Source organism: Meriones unguiculatus, chromosome 9, assembly GCF_030254825.1.
Source record: "Meriones unguiculatus strain TT.TT164.6M chromosome 9, Bangor_MerUng_6.1, whole genome shotgun sequence".
Classification (NCBI taxonomy): Eukaryota; Metazoa; Chordata; class Mammalia; order Rodentia; family Muridae; genus Meriones; species Meriones unguiculatus.
In genome coordinates this window covers 57,212,323-57,232,041 of record NC_083357.1, presented here as the reverse complement: position 1 = coordinate 57,232,041, position 19,719 = coordinate 57,212,323, and the positions used below count along the sequence as shown (strand labels likewise).

Here is a 19,719-nt window from a genome sequence, read left to right as displayed (position 1 = left end):
AAATTTCAAGAATACATGAATTAATTGTAAAATGAGTTTGTGTAGTAACCCACTTTCATGAATACAATATGATTGGTCTTTTTATATCTGTTATGTCTCTTTCTCTTTGCAACAAAGTTTTGCTGTCCAGGCTGTATTTGAACCTGGGACAATGCTTCTTCCTACGCTTCTGCAGTCTGGGATCACAAGCACACATTGTCAAGTCTATTTTCTTACCCAGTCTCTGTAAGTGCTGAGATTAAAGGTCTGAGCCACCTATGGGCTACATCTGAGTAGGGTGTCCTCTCCATGCATGGTCTTTAGTTGATGCATCAGTCTCTGCAGGAACCCCTGGGCCCAGATATTTTGGTTCTGTTGCTCTCCTTGTGGAGCTCCTGTCCCCTCCAGGTCTTTCTATCTCCCCCTTCTTCCATAAGATTCCCTGGGCTATGCCCAATGTTTGGCTATCAGTCTCAACATCAGCTTTGATCCCCTGCTGGGTAGAGTCTTTCAGAGGACATCTGTGGTGGGCTCTGTCCTGTTCCCTCTCCTCTACTGCTTCCAGTGTTTATTCTGTTTGCCCTTCTGAATGAGAATTAAGCATCTTCCCTAGGGTCCTCCTTGTTGTTTAACTTCTTCAGCTCAGGCTCCATGTGGGTTCTTTAGTAAGGGATCAGGGGCTGTCTCTGACATGAACTCGGTTGCCTGCTCTTTGATTACCTCCCCCTGGCAGGGAAGAAAAAGGGTGCAATGGAAAAGGATCCAGGCAGTCCTGATAAGACCTGATAGGTTAGGTCAGATAGTAGTGGGGGAAAGAGGGAGGGAGGGGCTATAGCTGGGATACAAATTGAATAAATTAAAAAGAAAGACTAACAGCATCTAAGAATAAAATTCATACATAATGTTCTCATTAAAGAAAACAAAGGTATGAGCAATTACCCCTGGCTCTTTTTATCTAGTATTAATGTGTGGTGTGTGTGAATCACATAGTAATGATGATTTTTTTTTTCAAGACAGGGTTTCTTTGTATAGCCCTGGTTATCCTGGAACTCACTCTGTAGACTAGGCTATCCTCAACTTAGAGATCCTCCTGCCTCTGCCTCCTGAGTGCTGGGATTAAAGGTATATGCTGCTATTGCCTGGCTGTAATAATGATTTATTAATTGTTAGTTACAGTGACAGTAGCAGTTATGCTGAGCAGTCAGAAAAGAGGAGAAAGCTGTCTTATCAGGGCTGGCTGCGTTATCTTCCATTGTGGTCTGGCAAGGCTGCACCCTTCAGGGAGAGGTGATCAGAGAGCTGGCCACTGAATTCATGTCAAAGACAGCTCCTGTTCCCTTTACTAGGGAACCCACTTGGAAACTGAACAGCCTATGGGATTCATCTGAGCAGGGGGTCTAGGTCCTCTCCACGCATGGTCCTTGGTTGGAGAACTGGACTCTGCAGGACCCCTGCACCCAGGTTTTTGATTCTCTTGGTCTCCTTGTGGAGCTCCTGTCCCCTCCAGGTCTTTCTAGTTCTGTGGACTATGGGACAGACATAGGGGGAGAAGAGGGAGAGTGGATGGGAAAGGGAGGAGATGAGGGGAGCCTACAGTCATGATACACAGTAAATAAATTGTAATAAGTAATAATAAATAAATAAATTAATTAAAGATAAAAAAGAGGAAAAAGATGTCAGGCACTGTGACACATGCTTGTGATCCCAGCACTCTGAGAGGCAGAGGCAGGCAGATCTCTGAGTTCAAGGCCAGCCTGTTCTACATAGTGAGTCCAGAACAGCCAAGGCTACACAGAGAAACCTTGCCTTGAAAAAACCAACCAACCAATCAATCAAACAAACAAAGAAAACAGAAGAAAAGAGGAAAAAGAGATATAATACGCATTCTTTGAATAAATGTTTTGGCTTACCAGTTGCAAACTTAAGCTAATTTTTCTGATTTATTATTCATTCATTGTAGTAAAAGTTTAAGAGAGTTTGTAAAGAATATTGTGTCAAGAGGAATCTGATACTATTTTCTGAGCAAAACACCAAGGACCAGCTTTGTCTAAGGGAGAAGGTGAGCTTCTGTCTCTTTGAAGAGTTAGTCAACTAGTTGTGAGTGCCTTGGGGATGAACACCCATGGGACCAAACTTGACTGAGAGACTCTGAAGTGTAGGCACTGAGATTTCAGCACATGGACAGAGTGACAATCCAACTTGAAAAGCAAGAGGACAAGGCAGAGACACAGTGAAAAAAAAGGAGGTGCTAATGGGCCTAAACCAAAGGCCTCATAAAATTTGCTCACGCTTTTAGGCTCAGGGAGAGCTTGCTTATCTTACAAACATGGACCACGAGGTGCCCGTTTGGACTAATTATGCTAGTGCTCTTGGCCACTTCCCAGTTTTCCTCCATGTGAAATTTCACACTCGGTTTTATCTTTGGGCATTTGGAAATATTGTCTTGAAATATTTGAAAAGGCTCATTGCACTCTTTCTTATGGACCAGGTAAGTTGAAAAGGCACAGTTTCAAGAGAAGGTATGTTCCTTTAGCATGTAAGCATCTCTCTTCCCCTACCTGGGGTGTCCTTTGGAAGTCCCACGTCAGGCCTGTTAGGAAACCAGCAAACATCCATAGTTCCTTGTCTAGCACTAGATGTTGAGGTATATATGGAACATGAGAACTGTAGAGTATCATAGAAGGACTTGATCAGTGATGGACAGGACACCAAAGGCTTATTGGACACTTTTAGAATGCTAGTCTTCTGGGTACGCAAGTTAAGTTTTTGGTTGCTGTGGTACAATAACATGATAAAAAATTATTTTGGGGGAGAACATTTACAGTTCCATGTCAGGGGAGAAACTCAAACAGGACAGGGACCTGGAAGCAAGAGCTAGTGGAGATTCCATGGAGGAGTGCTGCTTATTGGCTTGCTCAGCCTGCTTTCTTATAGAACCCAGGACCAAGAGCCTAAGGGTGGTATCACCCAGAGTGACCAGGCCTTCCCACATCAATAATTTATCATGAAAATATACTACAGGCTTGCCCAGACTGATGGAGCCATTTTCTCAGTTGTGGTTCCCACTTTCCATATGACTTTGTCTTGTGTTAGGTTGACAAAAAATGAAGCCAGCACATATACCATCTTTTGATGTCTTATAGAGTGGCTCAGTGATGCTATCTACTTCTGTAACAGATGGAAGCTGCTTATTTGGAGGGGAAACTAAGAAACTGCTAGAATGTTGTGTTTTCCCTTCATCTATGTTCCATCTCATTGTGTGACTCTGATGTGGCTACACAGGTGAGAAAAACCAAGAAGGGAGCCTCACAGGAACCTAAACACAAGAGTAAGATGAAACCTGGGTGTCTCCTCAGTAGCAGAGAGGTGCTTCAGACCTCACTCTTAGTCCTTTGACCCCATACCATTCTCCTCAAGGCCAGCTTCACCTCCTGGTTCCGAAGAGTGTAGATGAGGGGATTGAGGAAAGGAGTGATGGCTGTGGGGAAGAGAGAAGCCGCCCCATCCAGGATGCTGTGGCTCTCAGGTCGCAGGTAGATGAAGGCACAGGGCACATAGTATACAGTAACCATGGTTACATGGGCTCCACATGTTGAGAAGGCCCTCTGCCGCCCATCAGCTGTGCGGATTCTCAGGATGGCCCGAATGATATAGATGTATGAGAGAAGGATCAGGGAGAAACAACTGGCGACCACCACTCCAATGTCCACAAAGGTCACCAACTCATTGACTGTGGTATCTGCACAGGCTAGCTTCAAAACAGCAGGGATGTCACAGAAGAAGTAATCTACCTGATTGGGACCACAGTAGGGCAAGCGAAAGGTTAGAATGGCCTGGATTGCTCCATGGATTGAGCCAGCCACCCAAGCTCCAGCCACCAGCAAGGTACTCAGCTTAGCAGACATGAGTACTGGGTAACGCAGGGGTTGACATATTGCCAGGTACCTGTCATAGGCCATTATGGTGTAGAGGTAACACACAGTACTGCCCAGAAAGTGATAGAAATAAAGTTGAGCCACACAGCCCCCAAATGGGATGGGCTTAATTCCTGGAGTGAAGTTCATCATGAGCCGGGGGACAATGATGGTAGAGATGCCCATGTCGATGATGGAGAGAGCACCAAGGAAGATGTACATGGGGCGAGCATGGAGCTGTGTGTCTGCACAGACAGTGATCAGGATGAGCAGGTTCCCCAGCTGAGTGAGGATGTAGATTAGCAAAAAGAACAGGAACAGGAATGTCCTCAGCCTGGGAGGGTGGGGCACTCCTGTGAGGATGAACTCAGTCAGGAGTGTGCAGTTGACACTTTCCATCTTTATGAGACCTAGAGACCAGACAAGCAGGGTTAGCATACATGACATGAAAGTGAGGGGGACTAAGGAAGGAAACGTGGGTGGTAATGGGGAAGTTCTGTGAAGCTGTGACCAATATGGATGACCTGTGCTCTCTGCCAGGAGCATTGCAGCTGAAAGCTCATGAGCACAAGAGCTGTGCTCACTCACTCTTTTGTAGCTGATTTGAAACTATGGTGGTAGTCAGAGGGGTTTTCTCTGTCCTGCAAAATCTGTACTGTTGACTTTCTTGGCAATCAGGGCTTTGTACCCTGGAGACTTCCAGCAATCTGTAGGACAATCACTGAGCATAGTTTCAGGACATGCAAATTCTCCTCTGGATGCAGGAGTGTGGCTTCTAACCATGCCTCATGGTTGCTTGTCCAGCAGTTTTCTGTCTTACTGAACATCCTTTTTTCACAAGTAGCTGCCCAAAATAACTTAGTAAAACAAGTGATCTAGGAGACTGCTCTCTAGCTGCTGGGCTTATTCTCAGCTCTTAAAGAGTTTAAATTGTTGTTACCATCCTGTTTCAAAACCTAGTTGTAGTTCTGTGAAATGAGTTATCGTGTTAAACTGTGCAGTTCTGTTGACCTGAGCTTAATCTTCAGAATCCGCATTTGAAAGCCTAATGGAGTACTGTGAGTTTACAGTACTCCTCAGGAGAATTCTCCTTGGAGAATTGCCTAAAGCTACTGTGCCAGTATACAGTACAGGACCTCAACAGGGAGGAAGGGCAATACCTGACTCCTAAAAGCTGTTTCCTGACTTACACATGAGTATACACTGTGGGGCGCGCGCGTGCGCGCGCGCGCGCACACACACACACACACACACACACACACACACACACAAATTTAAATACACCCCAAAGACCAAAACAGAAAATGTAGACTAATAAAGTTAAGTGTAAGTTTCTTCCCTTCTTTGAGACAGGGTCTTTATATAGTCCTGGCTGGCTTGGAGTTCAAAATGTAGATCAGGCTGACCTTAAACTCACAGAGATCTGCCTTGTTATGTACAGTTCGTGAGGCCCCCAAAGACCACCAGGAATTGACTCTGCTGCAAATACATGAGGGTTTATTTAATACAAGCTCAAGCCTGTGTCACAGTGACCTCCTTGGTGAAGAGGAGGAGTGCAGCAGGGCTGTCTAGGGGAACAAGTTTTTAAAGGGAAAAACCATAAGCAGAGGGGTTACATGCCTTGGTGTTACATGATTGGGTAAGGGACTTTTGAAATGATTGGTTTACTTTAGGCATCAAGACCATAAAGGGCCATCTGGTCTGGTTTCCGAGCAACTGTATCTCTAGTGGGCAGGAAAAGAATTTGGTAAGGCTAGTTCTTCCTGTCAGGTGGGTAGACATGTCTCCCCATGGCTGGCCTTTGTTCAGGCTTGTGCTTTAAACTTTAAACCAAGTACCCCCAAAATCTAAATTTTAATTCTTTGGTCTCTCAGCCTGTATTAGCCTCCAGAGTGCTGGGATTAAAGGCATGTGCCAAGCTTAAGTCAGGCTTTTCATTTATCTTAAAAAGATTGTATTTAGTTACTTATTTTATGTGTATTAGTATTTTGGCTACATGCATGTGTATAGATTAGAAAAGGGCATTAGATCCTCTGGAATTGGAGTTACAGAGAGTTGTTAGCTACCATGTGAGTACAGGGAACTGAATCTGGGTCTTCTGCAATAAAACAAGTGTTTTTAACCACTGAGCAGTCTCTTTATTCCATCATCTGTTAATTTAAAATAAACCCCAACTCTGCTTCATTCTGGCTCATCCAAAATAATTTTCTGTCTTGAAGTCATAAATCAAGATTTGCCTAATTTGAGTTCCCTAAAAAAACACCTCAGGCTGCCGAAGGTGACAGCATGGAGCTTCACTGTGGCTGCAGCTGCCGCTTCTACAGTCCTGGGACTACAGGAGTGTGCCAACCCACTGTGGTGTTAGATTCTGAACTCAGGACCTCCAATATGTCGGGTACTCTACCAACCAAGCTAAGCTATATCCCATAACGGCTTAGTTTTTGTCGAGCTGAAACAAGCTAGAGCCATCTGGAAAGAAGAAATCCTTTCTGATGCATTGCCTCCGTTAGATTGGCCTGTGGGCACATCTGTGAGGGATTTTCTAGATTAATGATTGATGTGGGAGGGTCTAGCCCACTGTGGGTGGAACGCCCCTGCCCCCTCCCGACAGGTGCTTCTGATTTGTGTAAGAAGCAAGAAGCAAGCTGAGCAAGTCAGGGGAGTAAGCCAGCAAGCAGCCTTCCTCCATGGACTCTGCTTCAGTTCCTGCCTTTGCTTCACTTTTGGAAGGACTGTAACTTGTAAGCCACATAAACCCTTTCCTCCACAAGTTGCTTTTGGTCATGGTGTTTCATTACAGCAATATAAAGAAAACGAGGGCAAGATGATTGCTCCAGAGTTGGCTTGCCCCAGTGCTCATGTGTCCTTCCCAATATGTAGTTCAAGAAACATTTGTTAGGACCCTAAGAAACAAATTGGACAATTTTTTTTCTTTCCCATTTTCCATCAAGAAGAGTGATCCTTGCAGTGTCAAGCAAGGGATTATGCTTGTATTAAATTCATCTCTTTCTGAGTTCTGTTGCTCTAACATCTGGAGGACAGTGCATGTTAGAACCTAAGTTCTGACATGGGGTGACGGGCACACCTTTAGTCCCACCACTTGGGAGGCAGAGGCAGGAAGATATGTGAGTTCAAGGCCAGGATGGCTGGTCTACAGAGTGAGTTTCAATTTATTTGGGAATACTATGTAAGATCCTGCCTTAAGAAAAAAGGATAGAGGCTGGGTGTGGTGGTGCATGCCTGTAATCCTAGCACTCTGGGAGGCAGAGGCAGGCAGATCTCTGTGAGTTTGAGGCCAGCCTTGTCTACAAAGTGAGTCCAGGACAGCCAAGGCTATGCAGAGAAACACTGTCTCAAAAATCAAAACAAAGGAAAAAGAAAAGAATAGGAGAATTGGCTGGAGAGATGGCTCAGTGGCCAAGAGCACCCCTGCTCTTTCAGAGATTCCAGCACCCACACCAGGCAGCTCACAGCCAGCTGCAACTCCACTTACAGAGGATCCAGTGTTCTCTTTTGGCCCCTAAGGGCACCCCTCTACACATAAATAAAAATTAATAAATATTTTTAATGTTTATTTATTTGCTTATTTTTTTTTTGGAGACAGAGTCTCTTTTAAAAGCCTTGGCTATTTTGGAATTCATTTTATAAACCAGGCTTAAACTCATGGAGATTTAAGGAGTATGCCACCACATCTGGCTTAATAAATATATTTAAAAAATGCATACTGCTTTTTGCAGAGAATTTGAGTTTGGTTCTCCAGACTGGATGTTCAGTGGCTCACAACCACCTGTAACAATAACTCCAGGGGGTCTGGTGTCTTCTGGCCTCTGCTGGCACTATACTTGACACACACACACACACATACCTATGTATAATGAAGAAAAGGAGACAGAGTTAACCCTGGCTATTCTGGAACTCACTATGTTTACCAGGCTGGCCTCAAACTCATAGAGGTCCACCTGCCTCTGCCTCCCAAGTTTTGGGATTAAAGGCATGCACCAGTATGCCTGGCAAAAATAAAAATACAGTCTTAAAAACAGAAGAAAGAACCCCAGTTCTGTGTAGAGAAGGAACCGAGGAGCCAAGCCTGGGTGACCCAAGCAGCTCTACTTCCTCATTATTACAAGGCTGGGCTGGGATGTGTGGGATGAACTGCTTATAACTCTCTCTGTAGGCCAAGCCGGGCTCGAACTCACAGCATCCCTCTGCCTCCTAAGGGCTGGGAGTAAAGGAGTGTGTTACCACACTGAGTTTAAAGGAAGAAACCTTAAAAACAAAAATCAATTTTCTGAAAATCAACTCAAATTTCATCCTCTTTTCCTCATATTTAGAAGACTAATACGATCCAGTATCCTTTTCTGAATTTTACAGGACTTTTAATACTAAAAATAGTCTAAAGATAAGATATAGTGAAATGAGTATATAAATATAAAACCAGAAAATGTGTAATGAAATCTGATACAGGAGACGAGCAGTTTCCACAAGAATATATGAATCTCTTGGTGCTGGAGAGATGGCTCAGTGGTTAAGAGCACTTGTTTTTGCAGAGGACCAAATTTCGCTTCCCAGCCCCCATATGTTGGCTCACAACAGTCCTTAAGTTCAGTTCCAAGAGATCCAAAGCCTACTGGCCTCCTTGGACACCAGGCTTACATGTGGTACACAGACATACCAGCAAAGAAAACACACATGAAATGAAATAAGTAAATCTAAAACAAAAAATATGAACCCCTTCGTGGTGAGTCTGTATCATCTCTTTAAAACACCCACTAATGCAACAACCAGATTCCACCTTGCTGAATCTAACCTGGAATTGCAGGTTGAGCTGGGGAAGTGACTAGATAAGGATCGCACAGAAGGAGCACAGCTAGAACCTAGACACTCTCACCCTCCCTGGCTCACAGGAAAGGCAGTCAGTGAACTGTTAGTGAGGGAGAGCTTTGGAGAAGGATGGAAAGAGGTAGCCAATGAACAGCTGGAGAGGCAGAGTCACATGATTTAGCAGAACAGAAAGAAACATTGTTGGAGAGCAGAAAGACAAGGATGCCTACTAATTAAATAAGAACAGGCTGAGAGGTGACAGAGTGGAGACATGCCTTGTGGCTCTGCCCTGATCTTTGGCTGTATGTGAGACTTAGGTATTTGGGAACACGGGCCTGTCTCTTTAGCACCTCTCTGCATTAGCCATCAAGCCTCCAGATGACTGAAAGATGGGACTCATACCATGGCAGGTGTGGAAGGGTGAGTGTCTCTCATCAGGAGGTGCCAGCATCCACAGAAGAAGGTCCTGTTTGCAGCATGAGAGAAGGGATACAGTATTGCTGGAGAGAGTTCTACACCCCACAGGGTGAGCACCAGCTATTGTAAGGAGCTGATGGGAGAAGACTCAAGCAGCGGACAGAGACACTGAAACTTGAATTATTTATTACTTGTGGATCTTCTTCTCCCATTTGCTTGTGGACTGAGGAAGACTGATGCTTTACTGTAGGTGGTTCTGGCTATGGTTGGTTTTTGCTTTGTTGTCCCCAGGGACACTTAAGTGTGTGAGCTCTTTAGTGTGGGGACTGTTGTAACAGCACCCCTGTGAGAAGGCAACACTCATGTCTGTAATCTGTCTCCTGGGAGTGTCTTCCTCACTAGCTTTCACCAGTTTTATAATACCAGGGGGACAAAGGTCTGTGGGGTTTATTAGGACTTGATAACTTCTTATTTGTAGTTTCCTTTTCCTCTCAAATCAGATTTGGTAGAAGACGGACAGAGAGGATAAGGCAGATGAGGCAGAGGGACAAGATGAAGATGAGGAGAAAGAGTAGGAAAAGGATGAGGAGGATGAGCAGAGGAGGAGGAAGAAGATGGTGATAATGATGAGAATGAGAATGACGATGATGTGGACAAAGAAGGAAGAGGAGACAGAAGATAGTTGTTAAATGTCAAGTATAGCTTCTTAAAAACTGTGTATGTTTTTTTTTTTTTTTTTTTTTTTTTGAGTCAGAGTTTCTTTTCATATATCTGGCTGTCCTGGAACCAGCTCTGTAGACCAGGCTGGTTTCAAACTCAGAGATCCACTTCCCTGCCCCTCTCAACTGCTAGACTAAAGGCATGTGTTACCATGCCTGGCTTCAAGTCTGTTTGAAGACACAGCCATGAGGCAGAGAGGAAAAGGAGACTGGCCTGAGTTTTCTGAAACTCCACAACTCACCCCCAGTGACACACCTCCTCCAGCAAGCCCACACTTCCTAATCCTTCCCAAACAGTTCTACTAACAGGGCACCAAGTATTCAAACGTATTACTCCATAGGGGCCATCCTCACTCAAACAAGCATATCTGACTTTGTGTCACCAGGATATTTAAGGTACTTTCTTTTTGTTGAATTATTAATTATTTAAAAAAAATTTTAAATCAAGATATAATTACATCACTTCCCGTTCCCCCTTCAATCCTCCCCATCTTTCCTCCCAGTTCCACTTTTAAACTGACAGCCTCTTTTTCTTTGATTTTTATTGTTACATATATTTCATATATAAACACACATGTATGGATAGATATATTAATACATAATATTTTGAGTCCATTTTCATTGTTTGTGTGTAAGTAGTTTCAGGGCTGACCACTTTTATTGGATAACCTTTCTGGGTCTCATCTTTTGGAGATGCTAATTCTCCATCTCTCAGCAGTCATCATTTGTCTGTAGTGGGACCCTTGAGATTTCCTCCCCTCTGAGTTAACATGGCTAGTGATATTATTTAGGTGTTGTTTATGCAGCTCTTTGTAAGAGAGGCAGTCTCACAGCAGACTCCCTGGTATTTCGGCTCCTATACTCCTTTTGCCCCCTTCTCTGTGATGTTGCCTGATCCATAGATGCAGTAACTGTGCTGCAAATATTCTCCATTGGAGCTGAGCTCCTCGCAACCCATTGATCTTTGCATTGTGTCCTGTTGTGGTTTTCTGTAATGGTTTCCATTTGCTGTAGAGAGAAGCTTCTTTGGTGAAGTATGGTAGCTACACTTTTCTGTAGGTATAAGGATAAGATTTAGAATGTAGTTAGGAGTTATGCTGGTCTAGGAAAGTGATGATAGGTTCTTCTCTAAGGTCCTTGACCTCTTTTTTTTTTCCTCCTGGGAAGTTGGCTTTGTTTTCAGTACTGGGCATGATTTCTCTCCTGTTTCCAATTATACAGAACTGGTTACCACCAGCATTTTAGCGCCACTCATTGTACCTTTACTAATATCTTGCCATGCTGGTCACTGATGTGGTTCATAGGTGTCACAGCTAGGTAGGAGTGCTCTATGCTTTCCTCCTTTGGCAGCTTGCATGGTACTTTGGAAGCTAGACTGCAGGACAGAAGCTTTCAAGTTAGGTCCAGCTGAAATAATCTGAGTCTTGTATCCTAAGTATTTTGTGACTTCAGGAATAGGGGCTTACTTTCAACCTCTGAATAGCAACCGGGGGAAATAGCCACCATTTGTCTTGTTCTGGGAATTGCTTGAACTACCCTGATAAACAACGCAAAAGAGGGTTTCTTGTGTATAGTGCTGTGTTTTTTTTTTTTTTTTTAATTAGTCTATGGTTCTTGTGGGGAGTATTGTCAGCCTAAGTAGAATAACTTTATATCTATATCTATATATAATTTTAGGTAAATACAAAATATTATGATTCCTTGTAGCTTTATAAAACAGCTTTGGTGGTATATGTCCCTCTACTTTCCTTCTGCTTCTGTGTTGACCTCCCTTCCCTCTTTCCATCTTGGGCACCCTTTCCTATTTATCTGTTTATCTCTTGATATCACCCATATCCTGCTATTCCACCCCTCCCCCCCACTTAATTCCTACCCTATGGTCCCTTTTTACTTTCCTGGCCTCTGTCATTACTCTGTGTTGTATACTCACATCTGAAGATTTAGAGCTAGGAACTGCAGATGAGAGAGAACATGCAGCTGTATTTGTCTTTCTGGGTTTGTTTCTCACTTAATATACATTGACTTTTCTAGGTCAATATATTTAGCTGAAAGTTTCATGATTTAATGTTTCTTTAAGCTGGGCAGTATTCCATAGTGATATCACATTATCATTATCCATTCTTCTGCTGCAGGTCATTTGGGTTGTTTTCATTTTCTAGACATTGTAAATAGGTTGAGCATGTTGTTGGCCTTAATCCCTAGGCAAAGAGTTCCATTTAGTAAGTCCTTTACTACACATGCAGTATGGACTGCATATGATTCCTAGCTGTTTCAGTGTTTCATGTTTCAAATTAGAGTCTCTGAGCCACTTTGAGCTAGTTTTGGGGCAGGGTGATAAATAAGGGTTTGCAGAGGAATTTTAATTCAGCAGCATGGCTGCTGTGGCATGGGATCACATCCAAAGCCTTCTAGGTCTGTGTGACCTGGCTGGAACACAGATACACCTTTAATCCCTCTGAATGAAATGCACACCTTTTATCCCTCTGGTTGGAATGTAGACATGCCTTTAGTGCACACCTTTAATCTCAAACAATGACATCTAACTGAGGGACAGACAAAGTGATGAATCAGAGAAAGATCTGATAGAATGAGTCAGATATAGGATATGCCCAACTCACATAAGAACAGCAGAGGAAGAAGAGGCTACTTAAAAACAGTACAGAGTGTCAGTGAGTGGCGTTCAGCTGAGGTCAGTTGAGTGCAGTTTGCTGTAGTTCAGTGGAATGCAGTTGATTCAGCTGAGTTCGTGCAGTTCCGTTCCGTTTGTCCAGTCAGTGCACTCAGTGCAGTTCAGTTCATGGAAATCAGAGGCAGTTTTTCCAAGCAGAACAATTCAGTGAGAAGCTGAGAGAAGCCAGTTTGAATCAGCTTGGAGAGAAGTTTTGAGCCAGAACAGCTGAGCTGAACCAGCCAGCCAGAGTTCAGAAAGAACTAGAAAGGGTGAGCTTATTCAGCAGTAAGTCTCAGAGACATCTGATAGCTAAGACTTTTACAGGGTCTAATTTCATTCTTTCAAATGTGGATCTCTAGTTTCTCAGCACCATTTGTAGAAAATGCCATCTATTCATTGTGTGTTCTAAACTTATAGTTAAATATCTCATGGCTATCATCAGGTACTCATGTTTGGGTCTTCCATTTTATTCCATTACTTTACATCTATTTTTATGGCAGTACCATATTGTTTTTATTACTATAGCTCTATAATATATATTTTTTGAGGCAGGGTCTCACTATGTAGCCTTGGCTGGCCCAGAACTCACTATAAAGACTAAGATGACCTCAGACTCACAAGAGATCTTATCTGTTTCTGCCTCTGGAATGCTGGGATTAAAGGGATGTACCGCTGTGCCTGGTTCTATAATATATTTTGAAGTATGGAATGGCAATCATTCTAGTATTATTCTGTTCTTTTTGTGAAGGATTACGTTGGCTATATGGGGGTATTTTCTGGTTCCATATGAATTTTAGGATGATTTTTTTCTACTTCTGTGAAGAATGTTGTTGTATTTCGATTAATATTGCACTGAATCTGTAAATTGTTTTTTATAAGATGGTCATTTTTACAATATTAGTTCTACCGATCCATGAACATGGGATGTCTTTTCATTTCCTAGTGTCTTTCTTAATCTTTGTTTTCAGAAATTTGAAGGTTTATTATTTTAGGTGGAGACCCACCTTTCTCTGCCTTCAAGTGCTGGGATTAAAGCCTGGGATACCATGTTTGGTTAAGATTTGGATTTTTTTTGTTGTTGTAGAAGTCTGCCATTTTTTTGGACAGGTTTATTCCAAGATATTTGATTGTCTCTACTTGTTTTTTTTATTTTCTCCTTTATTAATTAATTTAGTTAATCACTTTATAGCCTGCTTGCAGACCCCTCTCTTTTCTCCTCCCAGTCCCACCCTAACATTCTCCTTGTCCCCATTCTCCTTCCTCTTCTCCTTGGAGAAGGGTACCAGCCCACCAAGGTACATCAAGGTGCAGCAGGACCAGGCATATTCTCTCCCACTGGGGCTGGGCAAGGCAGCGCATCTATGGGGAAGGAATCCAAAGGCAGGCAACAGAGTCAGAGACAGCCCACACTCTAATTATTAAGGGGTCCACATGATAACCAAGCTGCATATCTGTTATACATGTGTAGGTTGCCTAAGTCCAGTTCATGCATACTCTTTGGTCATACTCTTTGGTTGATGGTTCAGTTTCTGTGAATCCTCAGGGTCCTAGGTTAGTTTCCTATGTAGGCTTTTTCATGGTTTTCTTTGACCTGTCTGGCTCCCTTAATCCTTCCTTTTCCACAAGACTCCTCAAGCTTAGCCTGTTGTTTGGCTGTGTGTCTTTACATCTATTTTCGTCAGCTACTCGGTGAAACCTCTCAGAAGACAGTTATGCTAGGCTCCTGTCTGCAAGCATAGTAGAATATCATTAATAGTGTCAGGGGTCGGTTTTCTTCCATGGGTGGGTCTCAAGTTTGGCTAGTCATTGGTTGGCCATTCTCTCATTTGCTCCATCTTTATCCCTACATTTCTTGTAGGCAGGTTTTGTGGGTGGGTTGGTGTCCCCCTCCCTCCACTTTAAGTCCCACCTGGCTACAGAAGGTGGCCACTTTAGGCTCCATATTCCCCACTGCTAGGAATCTCAGCTAAGGTCATCCCCAAAGACTCCCAGGAGCATTCCCTATCCCAAAAATGCTTCCTGCCCAATTTCTATTCTTTCTTCCAGCTCCCTCCTCTCTCCCCAATACTGATCCCTACTCCCATCCCTCTCTTCAAGCCCTCTCTTACCCAGTTCCCTCCCTACATCTACTTCAGATGTCTATTTTATTCATGTGATTCAAGCATCCTCCCTTCGGCCCTTCTTGTTACTTAGCTTCTTTAAATCTGTGGATTGTTACCCTGTCATGGCTAATAATCCACTATTTTCCTTTTTCATTTTTTTATTTTATGTGCATTGATGTTTTACCTGTATGTGTCTGGGTAAGGGAGTCAGATTGCCTGGAACTGGAGTTACAGACAGTTGTGAACAACCATGTGGGTGGTGGGAATTGAACATGGGTCCTCTGGAAGAGAAGCCTGTGCTCTTAACCCCTGAGCCATCTCTCCCACCCTTAATAATCCACTTATAAGACATACGATGTTTGTCTTTCTGGGCCTGGGTTACCTTGCTCAGGATATTTTCTAGCTCTATCTATTTTGCCTGCAAATTTCATGATGTCCTTGTTTTTTATAGCTGAGTAGTATTCCATTGTATAAATGCACCACATTTAGAAAAAAAAACCTAATTTTTGTTGAGTGACATCTAGGTTGTTTCCAGTTTTTGGCTATTATGAATAAAGCCCCTTTGAACATAGTTGAGCAAGTGCCCTTGTGGCATAATGAAGCATCTTTTGGGTACGTGCTCAGGAGTCGTATAACTGGGTCTTGAGGTAGAGCTATTTTCAGTTTTCTGAGAAACAGCCAGATTGATTTCCAAAATGGTTGTACAAGTTTGCACACCCACCAGCAAAGGAGGAGTGTTCCCCTTGCTCCACATCCTCACCAGCATGTGCTGTCACTTGAATCCTTGATCTTAGTCTTTTTGAAGGGTATAAGATGCAATCTTATAGTCATTTTGATTTGCATTTCCCTGATTACTGAGGACACTGAACATTTCTTTAAGTGCTTCTTGGCCATTTGAAATTCTTCTGTTGAGAGAATTTTATTTAGCTCTGTACCCCATTTTAAAATTGGATTATTTAGTTTGTTGGTATTTAATTTTTGAGTTCTTTGTATATTTTGGATATTACCTCTTTGTCAGATGTAGGGTTGGTGAAGGTCATTTCCTAGTCTGAAGGCTGCCATTTTGTCCTGTTGACAAGTGTCCTTTACCTTGAAGAAGCTTTTCAGTTTCATGAGGTCCCATTTATTAATTGTTGATCATAGTGCCTGAGATGTTGGTGCTCTGTTCAGGAAATGATTTCCTGTGCCAATGAGTTCAAGGCTGATCTCCTCTTTCTCTTCTAACAGATTTAGTGTATCTGGTTTTATGTTGAGGTCTTTGATCCACTTAAACTTGAGTTTTGTGCAGGGTGATAAATATGGATCTATTTGCATTCTTTTACATACAGACATTCAGTTAGACCAGCAGCCTTTGTTGAAGATGATTTCTTTTTTCCCCCATTGTATAGTTTTGACTTCTTTGTAAAAAAAATCAGATGTCCTTAGATGTGTGAGTTTATTTCTAGGTCTTTAATTCAGTTCTATTGATAAACCTGTCTGTTTTTATGCCAAAAACACAGGGTTCTATAGTACAGCTTGAAATCAGGGATGGTGATACCTCCAGAAGATCTTTTATTGAGCAGGATTGTTTGAGCTATCCTGGGTTTTTTATTTTTCCATATGAAGTTGAGAATTACTCCTTCAATGTCTGTAAAGTATTGTATTCGAATTTTGATGGGAATTGCACTGAATCTGTAGATTGCTTTTTGTAAGATGGCCATTTTTTCTGTGTTAAGTCTGCCAATCCATGAGCATGGAAAATCTTTGCATCTTTTGATATCTGCTTCAATTTCTTTTTTTCAGAGACTTGAAGTTCTTGTTATGCAGGTCCTTCACGTGCTTGCTTAGAGTTACCCCAACATACTTCATGTTATTTGTGGCTCTTGTGAAGGGTGTTGCTTCCCTAATTTCTTTCTTAGCCCATTTATGATTTGTATAAAGGAGGGCTGTTGTAGATATAAATATGTTTTTGTTTTAATCCCAGGTGTGGGATGTGGGACTGATTCAGATAATCCACAGCATCAAACTATTTGCCTCCTGTGGGCTCTGAGAGGAGCTCTTCGCAAGCTGCAGATAGTTTAAATTTGAGGACTCTGGAGAGAGAATAAATGTCAGAGCCCAGAGAGTGTGGAAGAACTCCGAGAAAGAACAAGGCTGCTGCCTCTTCCCTTTTGGCTGCCTCTTCCCTTTTGGCTCCTGTTGCTCCTGTTGCTGTTGATGCATTGAGACAAGAAGTTGGAGATCTCCTGAAACAAGGATTGAACTGGCTCCAAGAAACCTGATGACCCTGACCAGCGGGAACTGCTCTCTCACTCCCACTAACCATTTTTCTCTCCTACCTGGTGTTGGGGTCTTGGAAAGGATTGGGGTGGAGTAGGGAGAAATAGATATAAAAAATGTAAATAAATAGTTTTTACAAAAGAACACCAACAGAGATCTTCTTTTGAGTTTATTTTGTATCTAGCTACTTTGCTGAAGGAGTCTTCCAGCTGTAGGGGTTCCCTGGTACAATTTTGGCCATCCCTGTATATACTAATATCACCTGTGAATAGCAATTCTTGACTTTTTTCTTTTCAATTTATATCCCCTGTTTAGTTACTAGTATGCCATCTCTCTAATCTTTTCTTCAAGACAAAGTTTCTCTGTGTAGCCCTGGTTGTCTTGGAACCTGCTTTGTAGACCAGGCGGTCCTTGAACTCACACAGATTTGCTTGCTTCTGCCTCCTGACTGCTGGGATTAAAGGTGTGCACCTGTCAATCTACATCCTTATTCCTCATCAGTGTTTAAAATTAGAAGAACTTGTCTTTTAATGGTATTCCACAGTTTATTCATGTACCTCTCCTTTGATTTAACTTTTTTTTTTTTAAAGATTTATTTATTTATTTATTATGTACATAGTATTCTGCCTGAATGTATGCATGTGAGCCAGAAGAGGGCACCAAATCTCATTGTAGATGGTTGTGAGCCACCATGTGGTTGCCGGGAATTGAACTCAGGACCTCTGGAAGAGCAACCAGTGCTCTTAACCTCTGAGCCATCTCTCCAGCCCCTGATTTAACTTTTTAAAATAGCATTCCTTCCTTATTTAGTCTGCTTTATATTTGAGTCTTAATATTTTCTTCCTTCTTCTTGAGTCATTTCACTTGTAAGACTTTCTTCCTAATTTTTTAACTGGGATATTGAGTTTTTTTCATTTCAGATTGTGTTATGTTCAGTGCTTCTATCTCTTTATTAACTTTAGTTTTCAAATTCTGAGTTATTGTGTTCATTTCACTTAGTCATGTATTTGTAATTTCTTGAACATCATTCAGGTGTTTATTGTTATTCTCATGGAGTTCAATAACATGTTTGTTTGTGTCATTTTTAAATTCCTTTGCAAAATTTATGATTGTTCTTTTAAATTCTATGTCCTGGGGTGCATGTAGGGAGTTCTTTTTAGAGAACTCTTTTATAGGACCAGTGGGTTTGATAGGAGACATGTCTTGATCATTCATATTGTTTTTCATTTTTTGCAATATGACCTGGGCATGTGAGTTTCTTTCTTAGGCTTGTGTGTATGTGGGAATCTGGCATGCCTTTGATTGGGAAGTAGGGTGCAGTTTAGATGACTCCCAAACCGTGGGTATGGAGCATGGCTTGTGGGTGTGAAGATAGCAACAGATGGGGGTGAAAGATAAGGGGAAGGAGTAACTTATGAGGCAACTTGTAAACAAAACCGGTTGTTGGGGTGCAAGTCCACATTGAAGCAAGGCCTGTGGGTGTGGAGATGGTCACATGTGTGGGGGTGAGTGGGTAGAAAAGAGTAGAAGCAACTTACTCTACAAAGGTAGTTCACAGACTATGGATCTGGATTTTCTTGTTTATTTAATTTTTAATACTGGGTCTTATGTGGTAGAAACTCATTTGGTACCCTTAATCCTTCCATGATTACAGGTATGTGCTTCTACTCCTGGCTTCATTAAAGTCTTTTTTTTTTTTTTTTCCAATGCAGTTTATTCAGGAACCTTGAACAATCCTCGGACCCTGGGGAAAGCCAGCCCACAGCTTAAATAGCCTCTGGGTAGCCAACCCAGGCGTGCCACGTGGGCAATGCAGATAGGTCCACATACATGGAAGCAAGCCAGATCCTCAGCCTTAGCTAAATGGGAATTGTTCGTGACAGAGAGCACTCACCATCGGGAAGGTGGAAGGCAGAAACCAGCTCCGTCTTTAAGGCATAGCATTCCGCAGCTCTCTACAGTTCCCCCTTTTTGTTTTAGATGCATCAGGCAAGAGTAGAGGTCTGATCTCTGATATTAGAAATAAATTGGGACTTTGTACCGATGTTCGTTTAGGTGTCATCCACCCAAAGAGCATCAGACCCGTCTGATACCTTTTTCTCAGAGGCGGGACGCAGGACTAGCCACAGGATTATCATCATGGATTGCTGCAGCCATGAATCATCTGAAGGAATGGGCGGGCATGGGAGCGTTAGCAGGCCTTCTGGTGTTGGTCTCCTTGGTTTGCCTGTGGTATATATGCAAGATTAGAGTCTCACAACAGTGTGATGCAGCCATGATCATTCAGGCCTTTACAGCCATTGAAGCAGGACATTCTCCCCAAGCATGGTTGGATACCATAAAAATCTAAAATGTTACGCTCAGGATGCGAGGCTAAGCACTGCACTCAGGGTCAGCCGCTTTGGACCCAGAGAAGAGCATTAAAGTCTTTTTAATCCACCTATTAAGAGAAATGTATTTTTAAAATGTTTATTGATTTCTTATTGTATATTTGTGTATGAAGAATTTCCACTTTTTAAGGCTGAATAGTAAGTATTTCATTGTATGGATATACCACATTTTGTTTATTCATCCATTTATCCATGGTCAGTTGGATTGCTTTCATCTTATGGCAGTTCTAAAGAAGGTTCTTAGGAATATAGATGAACAAATATCTTTTTGAGACTATATTTTTAGTAAAATTTGGGCATATGTATATTTGATGGTTGTTTTCTTTTTTTTTTTGGCAACTTGACACAAACTGGGTCATCTAGAAAGGGGTACCCTCAACTGAGAAAATGTCTGATGACACAGGTCTGTAGAAAAGTCTATGGGACATTTTCTTGATTGATGATTAA

The 19,719-nt window shown here is 42.3% G+C and overlaps 1 protein-coding gene across 1 annotated transcript; it reads right to left on the bottom strand.

Annotated features, from left to right (window-relative positions):
• Window positions 1-3,350: 3,350 nt before the first annotated feature.
• Window positions 3,351-4,292, bottom strand: LOC110557731 (olfactory receptor 10G3-like). The gene has a single exon (XM_060391737.1). The coding sequence runs from the start codon at window positions 4,290-4,292 to the stop codon at window positions 3,351-3,353; it is 942 nt and encodes a 313-aa protein (XP_060247720.1).
• Between the last annotated feature and the right edge of the window lie 15,427 nt (window positions 4,293-19,719).

Excerpts from the sequence above, each read along its gene's own strand:
- LOC110557731 (XM_060391737.1), bottom strand. The coding sequence starts at position 4,292 with ATGGAAAGTGTCAACTGCACACTCCTGACTGAGTTCATCCTCACAGGA.